At 36.1% G+C, this 15,942-nt stretch overlaps 1 protein-coding gene across 2 annotated transcripts in view; it reads left to right on the top strand.

The window, feature by feature from the left end:
* The window catches only part of PIP4K2A (phosphatidylinositol-5-phosphate 4-kinase type 2 alpha), a 109,321-nt gene that overhangs the window by 75,510 nt on the left and 17,869 nt on the right, over positions 1 to 15,942 (top strand). For both annotated transcript variants that reach the window (XM_005518740.3, XM_088062238.1), the window contains exons 4-6: positions 95 to 247; positions 12,417 to 12,563; positions 15,248 to 15,286. In XM_005518740.3, coding sequence (XP_005518797.1) covers positions 95 to 247; positions 12,417 to 12,563; positions 15,248 to 15,286 — 339 coding nt within the window. The remainder of the gene's footprint in view (positions 1 to 94; positions 248 to 12,416; positions 12,564 to 15,247; positions 15,287 to 15,942) is intronic.

Below are 15,942 nucleotides of genomic sequence, written 5' to 3'. Positions count from 1 at the left end.
TTTAAATAAATGTGAATTGTTTATATTTGCTCTAAATAAAATTTACATACTTTTGTCTGACTTGATACTTTTTTTGTTTTAAATCAATTGACAGAATTCATTGACAAGAAGTGCACCCCTTGCCAATGATTCCCAAGCACGCAGTGGTGCCCGCTTTCATACATCTTACGACAAAAGATATATCATCAAAACTATAACAAGTGAAGATGTAGCAGAAATGCACAACATACTGAAGAAGTACCACCAGGTAAATGAACTCTACTAAAGTGTGGGATGTCTTCTTAAATATTATAATGCAAATCTTTTTTAGAGTCTTAAAAGTTTAAAATTAGTAATTATAGAAGAAGAGTCACTTCAGACTTTTATCCGTTTGCATCAACAATTTATTGTTTGTCTGTAATTCACAAGCTGCACTAGCATTTCATAAAAAGATATCTTTACATGATAAAGGTAACTTGGAGGCTGTGAGGTCCTTTGCCTTACTAAAAAAGATGGTCTTTCTTTTGGTAGTGGACTCCCAGGCTTGAAGGTATTTTATTCTGGGCTTGCTTGGAGATGTCTGTGTACATGTGTATGAGTGCTGCAGGTGACCCTCTCTTTCTAATCTGGTCAGTGGATGTTCTGTGTTTCACAACAGATTTAAAAGATTTAAAGTTGTGTTTCTATAAGAAATTAAAAATTGGATATGATTAATGTAAAAATCCTACTATTAAAAAAATTGGTTTTGATAATGGGAATTTTCATACATAATAATAAAGTTAAAAATGAACAGTGGAGATCCCTCAAACAGCCTTGATAGCTGTTGTACTGTGCTGGTGTATAGTTTGTGTGACTGGCACAGAGGGGAGCAGAACCTGGGAATTACAAAAAGCCTTAATAAAATCAGTGCTAGTTTTCTTAGTCCTACATAACTTCTAAAGCTGCAGAAGTCAGAAAAGCCTCTAAAAAAATCACCTAAAATATGCTTCACAGTAGGAAGGAGTTTTTGTCCCTCTTTCCATCTTCCTTCTCCTTTCTGTGGGTTGGAATTCCAGGTAAAGACTTAAGGACCTTTGTGGTTGGCCTTTTTTATTGTTGTTTAGGTGACTCATTTTTTGTTGTGCAATGTTCTTGTCTGTAGGAGGTTGTTGTTTGGGTTTTTTTAGATACATTACTTTTGTAAAACCAGTTTTAACTTCTGTGCTGAGAGGCCAAAACACTCTTTCAGGATACTTGGTACTGAAGGTATTGCCAGCCGTCTTTGTAAGGGAGATCTCTGAAGGCCTTCCAAGTCCAGAGTAACTTGGGAAGCCTTCAGGATGTTAGATATGAACTATTTTCTCTCTTCCTGTGGTGTTCCTCTGTTTAAATAACATGTAGGACCATTGTGAATAAATATTACTATCAGAAATATTCTTAAGACATCTTCTAATGACAGTTTTACCAAAGAAAATTTTAAACCTAATTTAAATCTAATTGTATTTTGGGATTTATTTTTATATGAGTTCTAAAACTTAAAATTTTAGTTTTGATCTGAAAGGGTTTGATCTGTGAAGCTGTACAGCAGAATTAAAGTTTCAGTCTGTTTCATATTTGGCATTAGAAGCTAGTATTAATGATACAGATTTTGAGACTTAATCCAGCTGAAAAGTCTTTTTGCTTTTCAAAACAGTAATCTTTCAAGAGTATCAATGAAGATAGTTCTAACATGAATGAATTTAATAATTTTGAATCTTTTTCATTAATGCTTTCCAGCATCAGGGTTCATATTAGGCTAGATTACAAAGAATAATGATCTGAAATTGATCTCTACCAGGCACCTAATTTCACTTTATACTAGAAAATCTTTCATATGAAATAGCTCTCACTGGTGCCTCCAAGAGATTCATAAAGTTACAACTTGTATTTCTTTTTGTCTCAGAACTTGAAAGCACATGTATAAAATGCTAAATAAAGAAGCACTCAAGTACAAAGACAGTTTAATAATTGGATTTTTTTATTTAAATAAATTCATTTCAGTATCTTCAGCAATGTACTGAACAAGGTCTAAATTAAACCTACTAGCTCTAATGACAGCTGACACAGTGTCCTCTGTGCTGCTGCTAGAAATTGAATGTTTGGGATCACAAGGTACAGCAGCTTGTCCTCCCATTTCTTTAGATGTTTTTCAGGCACACAAAGCTTATCTTCCCTTGCTTTTCGAAGTCTAGAGAACCCACTGTCCTCATGGAAAGATATTAATAATTCCCTTGACCAAGTTGTCCCACACAGATTTGCCTTAGCCTACCTTTCTACTAGCAAACAGTGCAGTGCCAGATACCATCTGCTGGTGCTTGAGCTCATTAATAATCCCTAGTGTGGTTTTGATTTGGGCCAGCTTACTGTCTCCCAAATAATTCTGGGCAAGAATAAAGGTGTTAATTAAGATGAGTTAATATTCCTACTAAGGAGTTTGAATATAAGCATCCTATTTTTTAGAGGGAAGCGTAATAACTTAGATGTGAGTTATTCCATTCCAGCTGGAACTGATGCCTGAGGACAGTCCAAGACCTGTCTATTTCACTGGTGTGGATGTAATTTTATGGTTCTGTAGGATGGCACAGTTGCAGTAGTACAAGACTTTTCAGATGCTGCCCTAGTACTCTTGTAGAAATCTTTGTCAATAAAACAAGTTTTCGTAAGTTCAGTTTTATTTTGGTGTACTCTCTTCTGCCAGTAGAGGAATTGTGAAGTTCCTTCTATTGATTTTCATACCTTACTGTGTTGTATCTTTCTTGATTGTTTATAATTGTACACTGGAGTGCCAAATATGGGATTTTTAGGGAGAAGTCTGTGTTGTAGTGCATCTAAAAACCATGGTATGTACCAAAGGAAAAACTCACCCTCAGTCTGTGTAATATTAGTCCCCACCTGAGAACCTTTTCCCTTCCCCTGTCCCATTGGCTGTAACTTCCCTGTGTCCCCTGATCACACCCCACACCCCCCCCCCCCCCCAGTATAGGAGATAAGACCCAAGGCATTTTGGCCTCTTTCTTGCCCTGGATGGACGACAGACAATAAACCCGGGATCATTCCAAGCAAGTTTGGGCCTCCTGTGTCTAGATACTTTTAGTCCTTGTTGCATCCACTCCAGGACCTCTCTCCTGCCCATGTTCCATGAAGAGCAGGACTCTCACCACGGCAGGTAGAACAGAGGGCTCCCCCGGGAGCAGATTGCAACAAGTCTGCTTGTTAACTTTTCTCTAGGTTCAGTTCACTGACTGTCAGCAGCACTCACACACGTGAAAATTCCTGGCCGAGCTGTGTTTCACAGCCTGAGTGACTGGGAATGGTTTGGAACTTCTGGTGCCCCTGCAGCATACCCTGTGCCAGCCTGCTCTGAGAGCAGAGTTGTGTTTGAAAGGTTCTGCCTTCTGAGAAAGGGAATGCACACGCCCAATTAGGTAGTGCAGGGATCATCTTGTAAAGGACAGCCTTTTTCAGGTACATGAAGTTGAGAGAGGTGATTCATGTGAATTTTAGGCTTTTTCTCCCTTGTTCCCCTAAAGAAGCTGAAGTTAGATCATCCGTCTATTAAGAACAGTGTCTTGTAAACAATTATCTTGCACCCTCTTTTAAGTGCCCAAGAGGGCAGTGATTATCTTCCATTACTTCTGACATAAATATGAGTGAAATTCATGCCATTTATGACAGATGATCTCTTTCAGGCTTTTTTCTTCCCCTCTGCAAATTCATTCTAGGTTCCTTTCCCAGCTTGAAACTGAATGAGTTTAATTTAAACCATAATATTTACTCACCTGTTTCCTTATTGAGGCTGATAGCACAAGGCTGGTAGAATCATTCTAGACCTTGAAAGCACCTCCGTCCTTGCTTGGGGAACAAACAAGCCTTATCAATTATTTTCCAAGACTGCTTGAACTGCTTAACAATAAATACCAGGGGATACGTCTATCTTGAAATGAAGAATGCTGGAGAGGGAACCATCACAAGGCAGAAGTATGAGACTCTATGTGTCCTTCATTCACAGAAACAGTTTTCATCCTGGCATTCACAAAAAAGCTGTTGTTTTCCTTGCATCTTGTTGAACTGCAGAGCTACCAATGAGGCATCTGGGAGTTTGTCTGGTTGGCAGAGAAATGTAGCACAGCAGCTTTTCCCATGAACCTCCAAAATCTGATTCCAAGTATTAGTTGTTTTTTTGGGAAGTCACCAAAGGGTTAGATAGAGACATGTACACTGCCATTGGCAAGTAGAAATTAAAGTTGTTTTATCACTAACTGGACATCATGGAAATGTACAGTTCACAGGCCCGTGCAGTTCCGTTAGTCCTTCCTCTCTCCATCTGTCTGAAGGTGTAATAACCTTTCTGTTCTTTGGAGCTCAGAGGAACTGTCATTACATGGTCTGTATATGTAGGAGTTCACAAAAGGAGTGGGAATAGTTCATAGCCTGTAGACACTTGTAAGTTTAAAAAATCTCAAATCTAGATCGGTGTTTTTAAATCATCAAAGATGATCTGATCAAAGATAAATTCCAAGCCCAGGGCTATATCCTAGAAATGTGTAAATAACTGAAAGTGAACTGGGCTTGAAGGAGTGTCAGGAGAAGTTATAGAAACAGCATATATGTGTGTATATGTAGTGATTCCAACTTAAAATTGTTGAATTGTAAATAATGGTCTTGACAATTGTAAATTATACTTGATATCCAAAATCATGAGTTTCCAAAATCATTTACCCTGTCTATGATGCTTTTTTTAGTGGCAGTCAGGTCTGCAACCTTAGAGAGATGATGAATACTTCAGTCTAAACACTGACACTTTCTGTCAACTCATCAGATGGGTCTGACACTTTTAGTATTGAGGAGAAACACTAGAGATAATTATTTTCTTTTCAAAAGTTGAAAGGAAAAAAAAAACAAAAAAAACACAGCAAAACAAACCATTAGGCAAACAGGAGGAGTAATACCTTTCTCCGTGCTTGATGCAGCAAGTCATCCTGTATTTTATGACTAAAGACCATCATGCATGGATCAGCCTTCTATCTACACTTGGAAGACAAAATGGCCTAGAGCTGGGTTTTGAAGTGCTATGGTAAATACAAATGCATACATGACATGCTAGGTTCTTATGTTGTGACTCTCCATTCTAGCCAGTTTCTAACTACAGTAATAGTTTTTGATACATAGCTTGAAATACTGCTTTTAATCACATTTATTGATAATTTACAATCAGTTTGGACTGCTTGTATTATTGGTGTATTGTCAGTTATGAGTAGAACTCATAACTCAGTGACGAGTTACTTATTCAGTGTTACTCAGCTGAATGTCATTTACTTATCAAATGACCAAATGTCAAATACTTATCAAAGAACCATTGATATGCTTAAATGGGTCAGACTTTCAAGTGTTAGGAAAACTACTGCTGTATGGGCTCACAGATGTAGCTGGACCATTTAAAATTGTGCAAGTTGATCAAGGGTGTTTATATTAAATAGTATTTGAGAGAAAAATCAAATATTCATTGGAAATACCTCCAAATCTAGTGGAATCTTATTTTAAACCTAGGCCCGTGAGCCCAAGAACACGGGCCAGAAAAATGGAGTTAAAACCTACTGCTGCCTTTGGCATTGTTAAGGGAGAGTTCAGCATAGTCATCTGTGATAAGTGTGTTGTCAGAATTTCACCCTGTGTTTAAGGAATGGGTAATACCTGGCTTCCTCCTAAATGAAAACTTTATATTTGACTATATATTTAGTACATTTATATATTTATTTTGGATATATTGTCCTGTGCAAAAAGTTTATTAATTTATATAAAATATGTATTGTAGATATTGCTGTATTTGTAGATATTTTCTAAAATACAAATGTTGTTTTCAAGGGCAGAAATCAGTAACAGTTGAGTAGAATTCTGAAAGCAGATTTTATGGTATCTGAAATGTCAGAATCAAGACATCCAGCCCTTTCCAGTGACATTAACTTGCTTTAAATCTTAAATTGGTGTAAAAGAGAAGCCCTTTTCTTTGAGAACAGATAACAGACAGGATAGACATTTTTAAAAATATATTAAAACAATTTTAGTGTCTTGGATAAACCAACACCTTTTAAACACTTCCTTTCTTTTTCATTAAAATGACTTCAAAAGGGATGACTTACTGCTCGTTGCTGACACCCAAGTAACTTTAGTAAAGACAAGAGAAGCCATCTCAAAGCAGGTGAACAGGGGAGAATTGTTAGGGTACAAATCTTCCAGCATAAAGCTCCTCATGACTGCAGGTCTCCTTTAGTTTTTCTGTAGGCAGCTGTCCCTGTTGATGGCACAGTTCTCTTCCCTAGGCAGGTAATTGTATGCAGAACTGACACCTATTGCACTGCCTGTTTGTCTCCCTGGCAACCAGCAGAAATAGTGAATACTGGTAAAGGAGAGGGACTGCCCGTTTACCAGAGGCAGCAAACAGTGGAGTGATGGGGAACTGAATGGGAAGGAAAGGAAAGAATAGAGTGAGCAAAAACTGGGAAATGACAGACATAAATAGACAAAAATAAAAGACAAAAACAAAAGCAGAAAAATGTGACAGCTGCTGAAGGGGAAAAAATATGAAAGAAATGGGAAAGCAAATAAAAGTGGGGGGGGAAATGTAGGCAATGAGGTGAAAATGGGAGAAATTAGAAATTGCACCAATAATAGAGTTCAGGGATACACAGGATTCAAGGAACAGCAGCAGATTGTTGTGGGAATGTAGGAGAAAAATTAAAATCATAAATAGATATTGAAATAGAGAAATATTATAGTAGGTAAAAGCAATTTAGTCAAAGAATTTATTGCAACATAAGCTGGAAAATATCCCAGAAAAGAAAATGGGGACTAGGTGCCTAGGAATTGGACTGGCATGGATGGGCTTGTCAAGCTTATAGGTTGCTGAAGCAGAGCTACATTAAAGCTTGTACATAATGGTACATTATGTACATTATGATACATTAAATATGATACATTAAAGTTTGTATCATCATCTCTCCATGTCAGTATGTGCACAGGTTATCAGTGGCTTCCTCCCAACCCCCATCTCTGCTTTTGCTGCATGAGTTGCATTCATATGTATCACCAAAAAAAAGGTAAAAAGGCAAAGCAAGGCAGTATAATGTAATGCTATTTAAGCACAAGCGTGAATGAAGAAGGCTGTAACAGTGACCCTCACACTGTATGTCCTGAAATAGTAAAGAGGTGAAGATTTCTGGGAGGTTTGCAAAGAAATGCAGTTGAAAAAAATCCTTTCAGCAGTTCCGTGAGAATCAAGAGGCAGCAGACAATGCAGCTCCTGCCCTGTGCTAAGATAACTGACTTGTAAAGCATCTGAAAAAACAGAAGCAGAAAAAGGAGATATGAGAATGTACATGTTCTCATCCAAACAGTCTGTATTTCACCTCCATCCAACAGGCCTGCTCTTCCTACAGAAAAGGTCACCCTAAAAATGGGAAACTCACTAGTGTGGTTGTCAGATGGAATTGCAGAAGGCTTATATGCAAAGGGACCACACAGACTGGAACTGTAACCAAAAAAAATAAAAACACATTGAAAGTCTTCCCTGAAAGGTGTGACATTTCATAGGTAAATAAATACACAAAATGGCAGAAAGGTCTTGACTGCACTGGCTCTATGGAGGCCTGGGTTTCACCCGCAGATGTTTTCTATGTATTTGTTGGGTTTAATATATATATATAGGGTATTGATGTTGTGCACAGCGCTTTTCAGAACAGAGAATCCACACAGTGAGTCAGTTATAGCAGTATGAAGTATGATGTTCCTGGTAACAGATCTGCAGCCTAGATAATCACATGTGGTGGTAACATTGAGATTACACTGCACTTAGAAGTAAAAATAACTGGCCATGTCTGAAACAATGTGAAGTGTAAGGCTGTGAATCATAAGTCTTGTATATAAAAACCTCTGCATTTATTGATTACTTCTTTAAATGAAATTACTTTCTTACATGACTTATTCAAAGAAAACAGCTTTATATGCCTTGAAAATCTGTAACTTTCTGGTGTGTCCTGCAGTTTGGCTAATTAATGCTTGCAATGTATCACATAAGTACCCAATGCATAATATTCTGTGAAATTATTAGGGTACAGGAAAATGGCAATAAGTGGAATATTTATAACTCTGAACAAGTTCTTTGTCTTTTTTTGTGGTAGTGATTCCACATGTCGAAGCTTGTGCACAAAATACAGTGGTGAAGGATATTTCTGATTGCAGACAAAAGGATATAAAAGAAACAGTTGAGCACAAAAATGACTATCAATGTCTGGTCCTGCACAGTATCCAAAATGGTTTTAAATAAATATGTAACTTGCTATTGAGTTTCTTTAATGGAAGTATCCTGGTGAATGTATAGACTTGTCACATAATTGTGCTTGAATTATCAAATGCTTGCCTTAATCATGATACCAAAATTTTTGAAAATAATATATAAAGGGACAATAGAGAAAGAGCTTGTTGTGTATTTCTGAATTAATGTTTCCAAAATAGGGCTGTGAGAAATAGGAATGCTGACTTTTCACATAGAACGAAGATAGATATAATTCAAGATTTAATATGCACCAATGTCAAATCATTCCACAGATGATCTCCAAGTGGAGGAGGAGGAATGGCAGAAACAGGAATTTTACTGTTTTTCCAAAAAGAGCCAAAAGTAGTATAACTTCTTGCCAGTAAATGGTATGCATTATGTTATCTTTTTATGTATCTGATACCTTAATAGCATTGCTATAGGGAAGCAAGAAGCTAATTAGATAGGTAAAGTTTTATTCTTACTAAGGAATCTTGAAGCTGTATTTATACAAATATTAATCAGAAAATAGGATCATAAAGAATTCTTACTTATTTTCAACTTTAAGCATGGGGTTCAAGAGAGCTCAGAAATTTCCTTATTTGAAATCTGTGCTGCACAGCTGATAAAATGTGTCAATATGCTGATGTCACTTTACTGTGTTAATAATAATATTGTCCTCGTGCTGTGCACAAACATAAAAATTGTCTAAATTAACAACAAAAAAAAAAGATGGGGTGTTTATTACAACACTCATTTTAAAAAAAGATGGATTTTGTTACTGCATATAAAGACTTGTAAATGTATTAGCTGAGTATTACAGTTTTATTTAGCAAGTCTGCTTAGTAGAATTGTTTAATGTTCTTTTTAGAAAAAAATAAAGGAGTGAAGGTCTTTTTCTTTCACTGAAATTTAGCAGTCCTGTTAAGCATGTACTGGCTTATTTTCTAGGCTCACTTTTTTTCCAGCTGTGAGTGGGAAACTTCAGGAAATCATTCCTAAAAAGCACCTTGAGGTGACTAAATTGCTACTTCCTTTATATCAAGATGGACAAATTGAAAATCTGCCAACCACAATCACCAAGTCCTGCTGGACTCCCACCCAAACAGATGACACGTTTTGCCTCCTCTGTGATGCAGATTTGGGGGATTGATAGTTTCAAAGGTAGGAAGTTCTAGACCAACCTTGTAGATGCTGAAAGCAAGTGGCATTCCTCCCTGTTTCCTTTGTCTCCCTATCAGGATAAGAAATACTGTCATAGGAAACACTGAAATAATTGTAGAGGCTTTTCTTTCAGTTGCAATGGGATGGGTGTCCACAGTCAGCAGCAAATAGGAAACAACAGTGTGGTCCTTGATCTGCTTTGAGAGGATCTCTTAGAAGTCTGCTAGAGCATGGCCATGTCCCTTTCTATCAAGAGGAGCAGTACTAGCAGAGCTTCTCATGTCTTGTGTTGCATGCTGGTAGCACTGCCCTTTCAGAAGTCTTTGTACACTGAGATAATGAAACAACAGTGCGAGCAGATGGAAAACCCTAACTTACAAGTAGAACTGAAACAACTCTCACTAGTAGCCTTCTTGTCCTCATTGCGTAGTACAGAGTATTTTGTGAGGGCGTTGTATACTGCTAACCAAATAATTTATTTTATGATATTACAGTGGGTATGGTGCTCATGCTCTGGTAATGGCATTGACATTTTACAGATGGGTACACTCAGAACCAGAAAGGTTAAAATCTGAGTGTTAGCAGTAGCTAGGATTGAAGAGACAGTTTAAGTGTCAATACTGTGGCAGGCACAGCTGAGAAAAAGGGCAGGGAGTTATTAGTCTGGTGCTCAATGTGCCTAGCTGGCATTCCTTCACATGGCACAAACTCTCTGTATGATTTCAGATAAAGGTTCTGCATCTCAGATGCCCATATGGAAAACTGGAACAATAGTCTTTATTTTAATTCAAATTCTGTAGTTAAAAGCTGTAAGATTATGAATGGTTGGGTCCATTAAAGAGTTGAGTAGCTAGAAATTCTGTGACACTAAACTCTTGTTGGAAGCTAGATTAATTTTCACCTTGTAGAACATAATAATCTTAAAGTAAAAGTCACTTAGTAAATGTTTTTACAGGAATAACTTTTCTTACTTCTTATAAAGCTTTTAAAAAGTATTTACCTTTAGGATATATGCCAAGTACTCGACGTTTATAAAAAAATTATCAATGTATTTTTGCTAGTATAGATTAGGACTTTAATGATTGGATCTTTAAGAGGAATGATAGTCAAAATAGGTTGTGTATCTTGTAATATGTTACAACTGCTTTGTGATGCTGTTAACAGCCCTATGACTGAAAATCCTGCAAACTGAGAACTTCAGCTTAAAACTTTGGATCTTTTAAATACAGAAATCCTCTCAGGTGCAAATTGATCAATCTTAGTGCACTGCTCACAGCTGGCCTTGTTTTGTGGGCTTTTTCTGCCAAACTTCTCTTTGCATTTTGGGGCATATAGTCACACTCCTTTCCTAAGATTCTGATTTGTATTCACTGGGTCTCTGCAGCACCTTAAGGTATTTTGCCTATTCATAGGCACTTTGAGCTTAAAAGTGCTTTGCTGTGAAGTGGCACAACTACTTTGTTCTGTGCTTCAGGGCTTGAACCTCCACTACAGCTCCAGGGCAGGCAGAAAGTAGAGTTACAGCCCAAAATGTGCCAGCAAGATTTAACAGGGCTTACATGTCAGCCAAAATTGGGTTCAATTGACAGTCAACAATTTCTATATTTGTTGTTCATTTCCTTTGTTTCTTGGTGGACAGAATTGTTCTCAGGAGTCTTAAGTCTATTTTTATTTTGCCAATTAAAACGTCTGTCTGTGGTAAGTGTTGATTCCAGTATAAAGGTAGTGAGAAGAATTCCTTAAAATTAGCAGAGGAGCCCAAAATTGCAAAGTCTCCAGGGTTTCAAGAGCTTTGTTACAGTATTTGCTACCAAATACTGCCTGCCATTGTTAAACAATTTAAATGGCTTATTCAGTTAACTTTTTCTAAATTCTTCTAAAATCTGTAGTTCTAATAACTGGGTCACTTTGGCACAAAGGAAGAGCAACTTCAGTATGCAATTAATATTTAAAAGCTGGCTGTAGGTTAGATTTCATGTTTCCTATTTGGGCCTTGAGTTTCTACATTTTCTCCAAGTTCCTCTGTTTGAGACTTGCTACTAACAGAAAGGGGAAAGCTGGCAAGTCCTTTGTGGTTTGCATCATTGTGGTTTAACTTTTCCTTGGTACCACAAAATATATAAGTGAATGTTTTTGAGTAGGATTAATATAATATGAGCATTTTTATTCTGAGGATAAAAATTTATCCTTTAATAGTTCTCATCATCAATGTATGTCTGCTTTTTCTGCTTCCTCCAGTGGTCTTTCTAATAGAACAAGTACTTGTAAGGCAAGTGGCTAGAAGAAAAAAGACAGGTTGCAGGTGGCAAATTTTTTCAAGGTGAACAGCGCCTTTTTAGTGGAATATATTGACCTTAAGGAAATATGAGGATTCATAAATAAAAAAATACAGTTAATTGCTCAGCTGTATTGACCCCGAAATGCAACCACCACATAGGAAGTAGCAGAAAGCTGGTGACAGTAAATAAAACCCTTTGCTGGTGACAACACCATAAATGTTCATCATAATAAACAAATACTGAGAATACAATTTAAATATGGTCTGGGACAACACAGTACATATTATAGCAATGTGATGTTCAAAAAAGTACTTGGGTTTCAACATAACTACCAAATACATGCTATCTGCTTAAGTTTGCTTTTTTGTGTTAATATAAAAGTTAAAAAGGTCTGTCAAATGGACTCTTCTCTTTCTATGAGGTTGTCTGTGGAAGTTGAGAGTTATAAGTTAAGTGGCTGAAGATTTTAATTTTTAAACACTGGCCTAAAAGTAGAATAACTTCCTGATGAGGGGGTTTGTTTTTGCATAGTTTTTTGAAGGTTTATCACCACACAAATATTCAGCAAATAAATGTGTTGTTTCTTTGTATTTTATGTCTAAAATCTAAATATGTATTTATATAATATATGTCAAACCTCATTTTTGTTTGTTTTTTTCATTCTGCAGTTTATTGTGGAGTGTCATGGAAATACACTTCTTCCCCAGTTTTTGGGCATGTACCGGCTTACTGTTGACGGAGTTGAAGTATATATGGTTGTTACAAGAAATGTGTTCAGCCATCGTTTATCTGTTTATAGAAAATATGATTTAAAGGTGAGAAATAACTGCTGATTAAATAACTGACAAAGTCGCAGAAAATCTTTACTATAAATGGTAGATTATGCTGATGCTTGAATATTGCTCAGAACTTTAATAAATTTAAAATTGTATTACACAAGAGCCAGCATAACTGATTTAATTCTACATTTAGCTTCAGCAAAACTAAAGGATGGTTTTATAGATATTATACAAATTTATCTGTTTTGTGCATTTTTATGTGCAGCAATTTAGTCAGGTATGTTTGCTAAATGTGGCTAGTAGTTAAAGGTAAAACTCTTCACACTAGTACAGCAGTAATTCTGCTTCTTAAAGGTTTCTAGCAACATTATGGAAAGCCACAGTTGATTCTGCAGAAGGGGTTTATAAAACAACTGAATAGCATAATTTAAACCAATAAATGCTGCTAACAAAATACATCACTATTGCAAAAGCTTGAAAACTTATCCAATATTTTAAAAATAATTCAAGTGAAAAAGAGAAAAGTCTTTAAAAAACCTAAACATCTGTTTTTATGAAAATATCTGTTTTACTTTTGTTTCAGAAGCTTTATCTGCTCATTGTAATTCTGACAGTAGTTAATATACAGTGCTTACAACAAATACCCAAAATGTAGTCTTAGTCTTTCTACCCAAGGGATGGTATTTTAATTTCCTCTGTAAAGTATCCCCTTAGAAACCTACTTCTTTCTAATACATTTAATTTCTGTGTGCTGAACCACTAAGTGCCTCTGCAAGCTTGTTTTAAGATGTTCATTTATCATTCTGTATTAAGAGATTTGTAATGCTGTGTAGTGCACTATCCTTTCCTACTGTCAAGTGTCTGTAGCAATTACTTAGATAGTTGACTGAACTTGATTTATAAGAACTGATTTCCAGATTGTCAACAATTTACTTTCTGATATTCAGTACTATCGGCAGCAGTTGTTACCAGAGAAAGTTTTTTTTTTAATTTGAGAGAACTGTGGTTTAGAGCATTGTAATGTCTAGGTGCATTAAAAAGGGTACGAAAGCACAACAGAAAGAAACAGTAATTATATACAGTATGTTCTTAACATTGGTGTCAACAACTCTTTGTTATTTACCTCTGTGAATGCTTCTGTAGTCTATTCAGTTTGTCCAGCTGGACAGCATGGCTTTAACATCTCATGCAATTCAAATTTAACATCAATATCGTATTCCTCAAAACAAATTCCTTCACTGAAGAGATTTATAGTGATGCTGCATATATTATAAATTGTTTTTTCTTGATATTCTTTGCTATGGCATCTGCAGTTGTAGATTCATATTTCTTTTTAGTACATGAATATTTTTGACACCAGCTTAGAACTCATTTTGTAGCACAAGTCTCTACCTCTGTAGATACAAGAAAAAAAGAACACAGATCAGCATAGGATTTCAAGGGTATTTTTTTGGCCATGGGTGCATTTTGTTAAAATTACTTCAATGTAATTTTTTTTACCAAATGTCAAATTTGACATCCTCCCTAATTTTTTCTATTGTGAATATTTTTTTCTTTTCCTTCAGTTTGATTTTCAGTTGATCTTTTTCTCCGGCCTAATAGTCTGTTGGAGCATAGAATACAATATAAAAGATGTCTCCTGAGTAAACTAAAATGTTCAGCTTTTACCAGGCTTTATTATCAGTTAAGAATAATTCAATTAAATCCCTGCTTGCTGGGCCATACATATATAATATGTATATACATATGTATATACAATAACTAAGAGATACTGTCCCATATATCTTTTCTCTCCATCACTTCTGAGTTTTCTAATTTTCTTTCTGTAAACAGAATAAAACATGCTATAAAAGGGTCTGCTTGGGGATCCTCACATTCTTTAAACAAGTAGGACTCCACTCCAGCACTTCTTTACATAATGCACACCCTTAAACAAACAGCAGAGCTAATTTACCCATCTTTCAATGTCCAGTTACCATATTTATAGTTACTATTTCTTGCAGTACTGTTATGTGATAAACAGATGCTGGGTATTTAAAGGTGTGGTCCTGCTCCAAGAAATTTTTAAGGAAATATAGTCTCTTTTTTTGGCAGCTCACAGCTTATTCAGAAAGCACCATATTACCCACTACATTTAATGTAAAAAATAAATTTAAAAAGAAAATCCAAAATGTCTTTGGCAAGCACTGTAAGTCTTGTGAATCCACAGTTGGTCTCTTTTATTTTTACTCCATGTTGCTGTGAGATGCATTGTTCTTGTTTGTACTTCATGATCTTTTAAATACTTGTTGTTTATATTGTGTGACATCCTTTTCAAATGTGTATTATGAATGTCCAGACGGTTACACAGAATAGGCTATTCCATATCCATACTGCTAAATTGGCACAGAAAGATGAGAAGTCTGCCAAGCAAACTGAACTTCCAGCATAATACACACAAAATGAGGATGAGAGATGAGAAAAAGCTCCAGGAATTAGGAGGACAATAGAAGTAGAGCATTTGAGGATTTAATCCATCTTTCTTCTCTCATGATGCATCTTCTTTACATGATTGCAGCAGTTCAGCAGTCCTGGACATTCTACCTACTGTATCACCATTCTTTAAAACATTTCTCAAGTTCAAAAGAACGCAGTTCATCCACTTTTTGACCTGTTATCATAGCATTTTCTAATTAGTTTCTGACATATGCACATTTTTAGATCCATTTTTTCTGTTTCAGGGCTCTACTGTGGCTCGAGAAGCCAGTGACAAGGAAAAGGTATGGTACATTTCTGTTTCTTTTTAAATTAATTAACCTTCTAGCTAGACTCAGAACAAACATAATTGGTGCTGTTCTGATCCCTTCCCTTTTTTCTGCCATTTTCTTCCCTCTTGAGTTCTACCTTACCCCTCCTTTATCTGTCCTCTATTTCCTGCAGACCTTTGAATGTTGGTTTGCAAAGGTGTTCAAATTTCAGAGGTAAGTGAACCTCCTTTGCCTCCTCCTTTTCCTTTTCTCTTCTCTTAGTTTCTTCAGAGTCTATCCTGTGCTAGGAAAACATCAGAACTTTGTTCCCTTCTCTCCTGCTTCGTCTTCTTTCTCTTCCTCTTTTAATATTGAGATTTATGAATACTCTATGTCAGTTAATGGAATTCTATGATGGGACACCACTTCTAAAATGAGAGCAAGAATGAACCAAACCTTGAATTATGAGAACCCTTGGGTATGTAAAGCTCATACAAATGAGCAAACGACTGACAGACTTGGATGTACATGTAGCTATAATGAGAGACAGTCTCCCTCAAATTCTGGGCTGAAACTTTGCTCTAAATGGAAATAGATTGCTTTTTCTTCACCTCCAACTTCAGTTCTTTTGGAAAATTTAATGTTCTCAGTTTTTCTTTGTGGTTTTAGCGAAATAGCCAGATGACCTT

Source organism: Pseudopodoces humilis, chromosome 1 (genome assembly GCF_049639895.1).
Source record: "Pseudopodoces humilis isolate 2021_Gansu_Grassland_sample_001 chromosome 1, ASM4963989v1, whole genome shotgun sequence".
In the NCBI taxonomy this organism is placed as follows: Eukaryota; Metazoa; Chordata; class Aves; order Passeriformes; family Paridae; genus Pseudopodoces; species Pseudopodoces humilis.
Note: the sequence above shows the minus strand (reverse complement) of the source record. Positions and strands in the feature narration are given on the sequence as shown.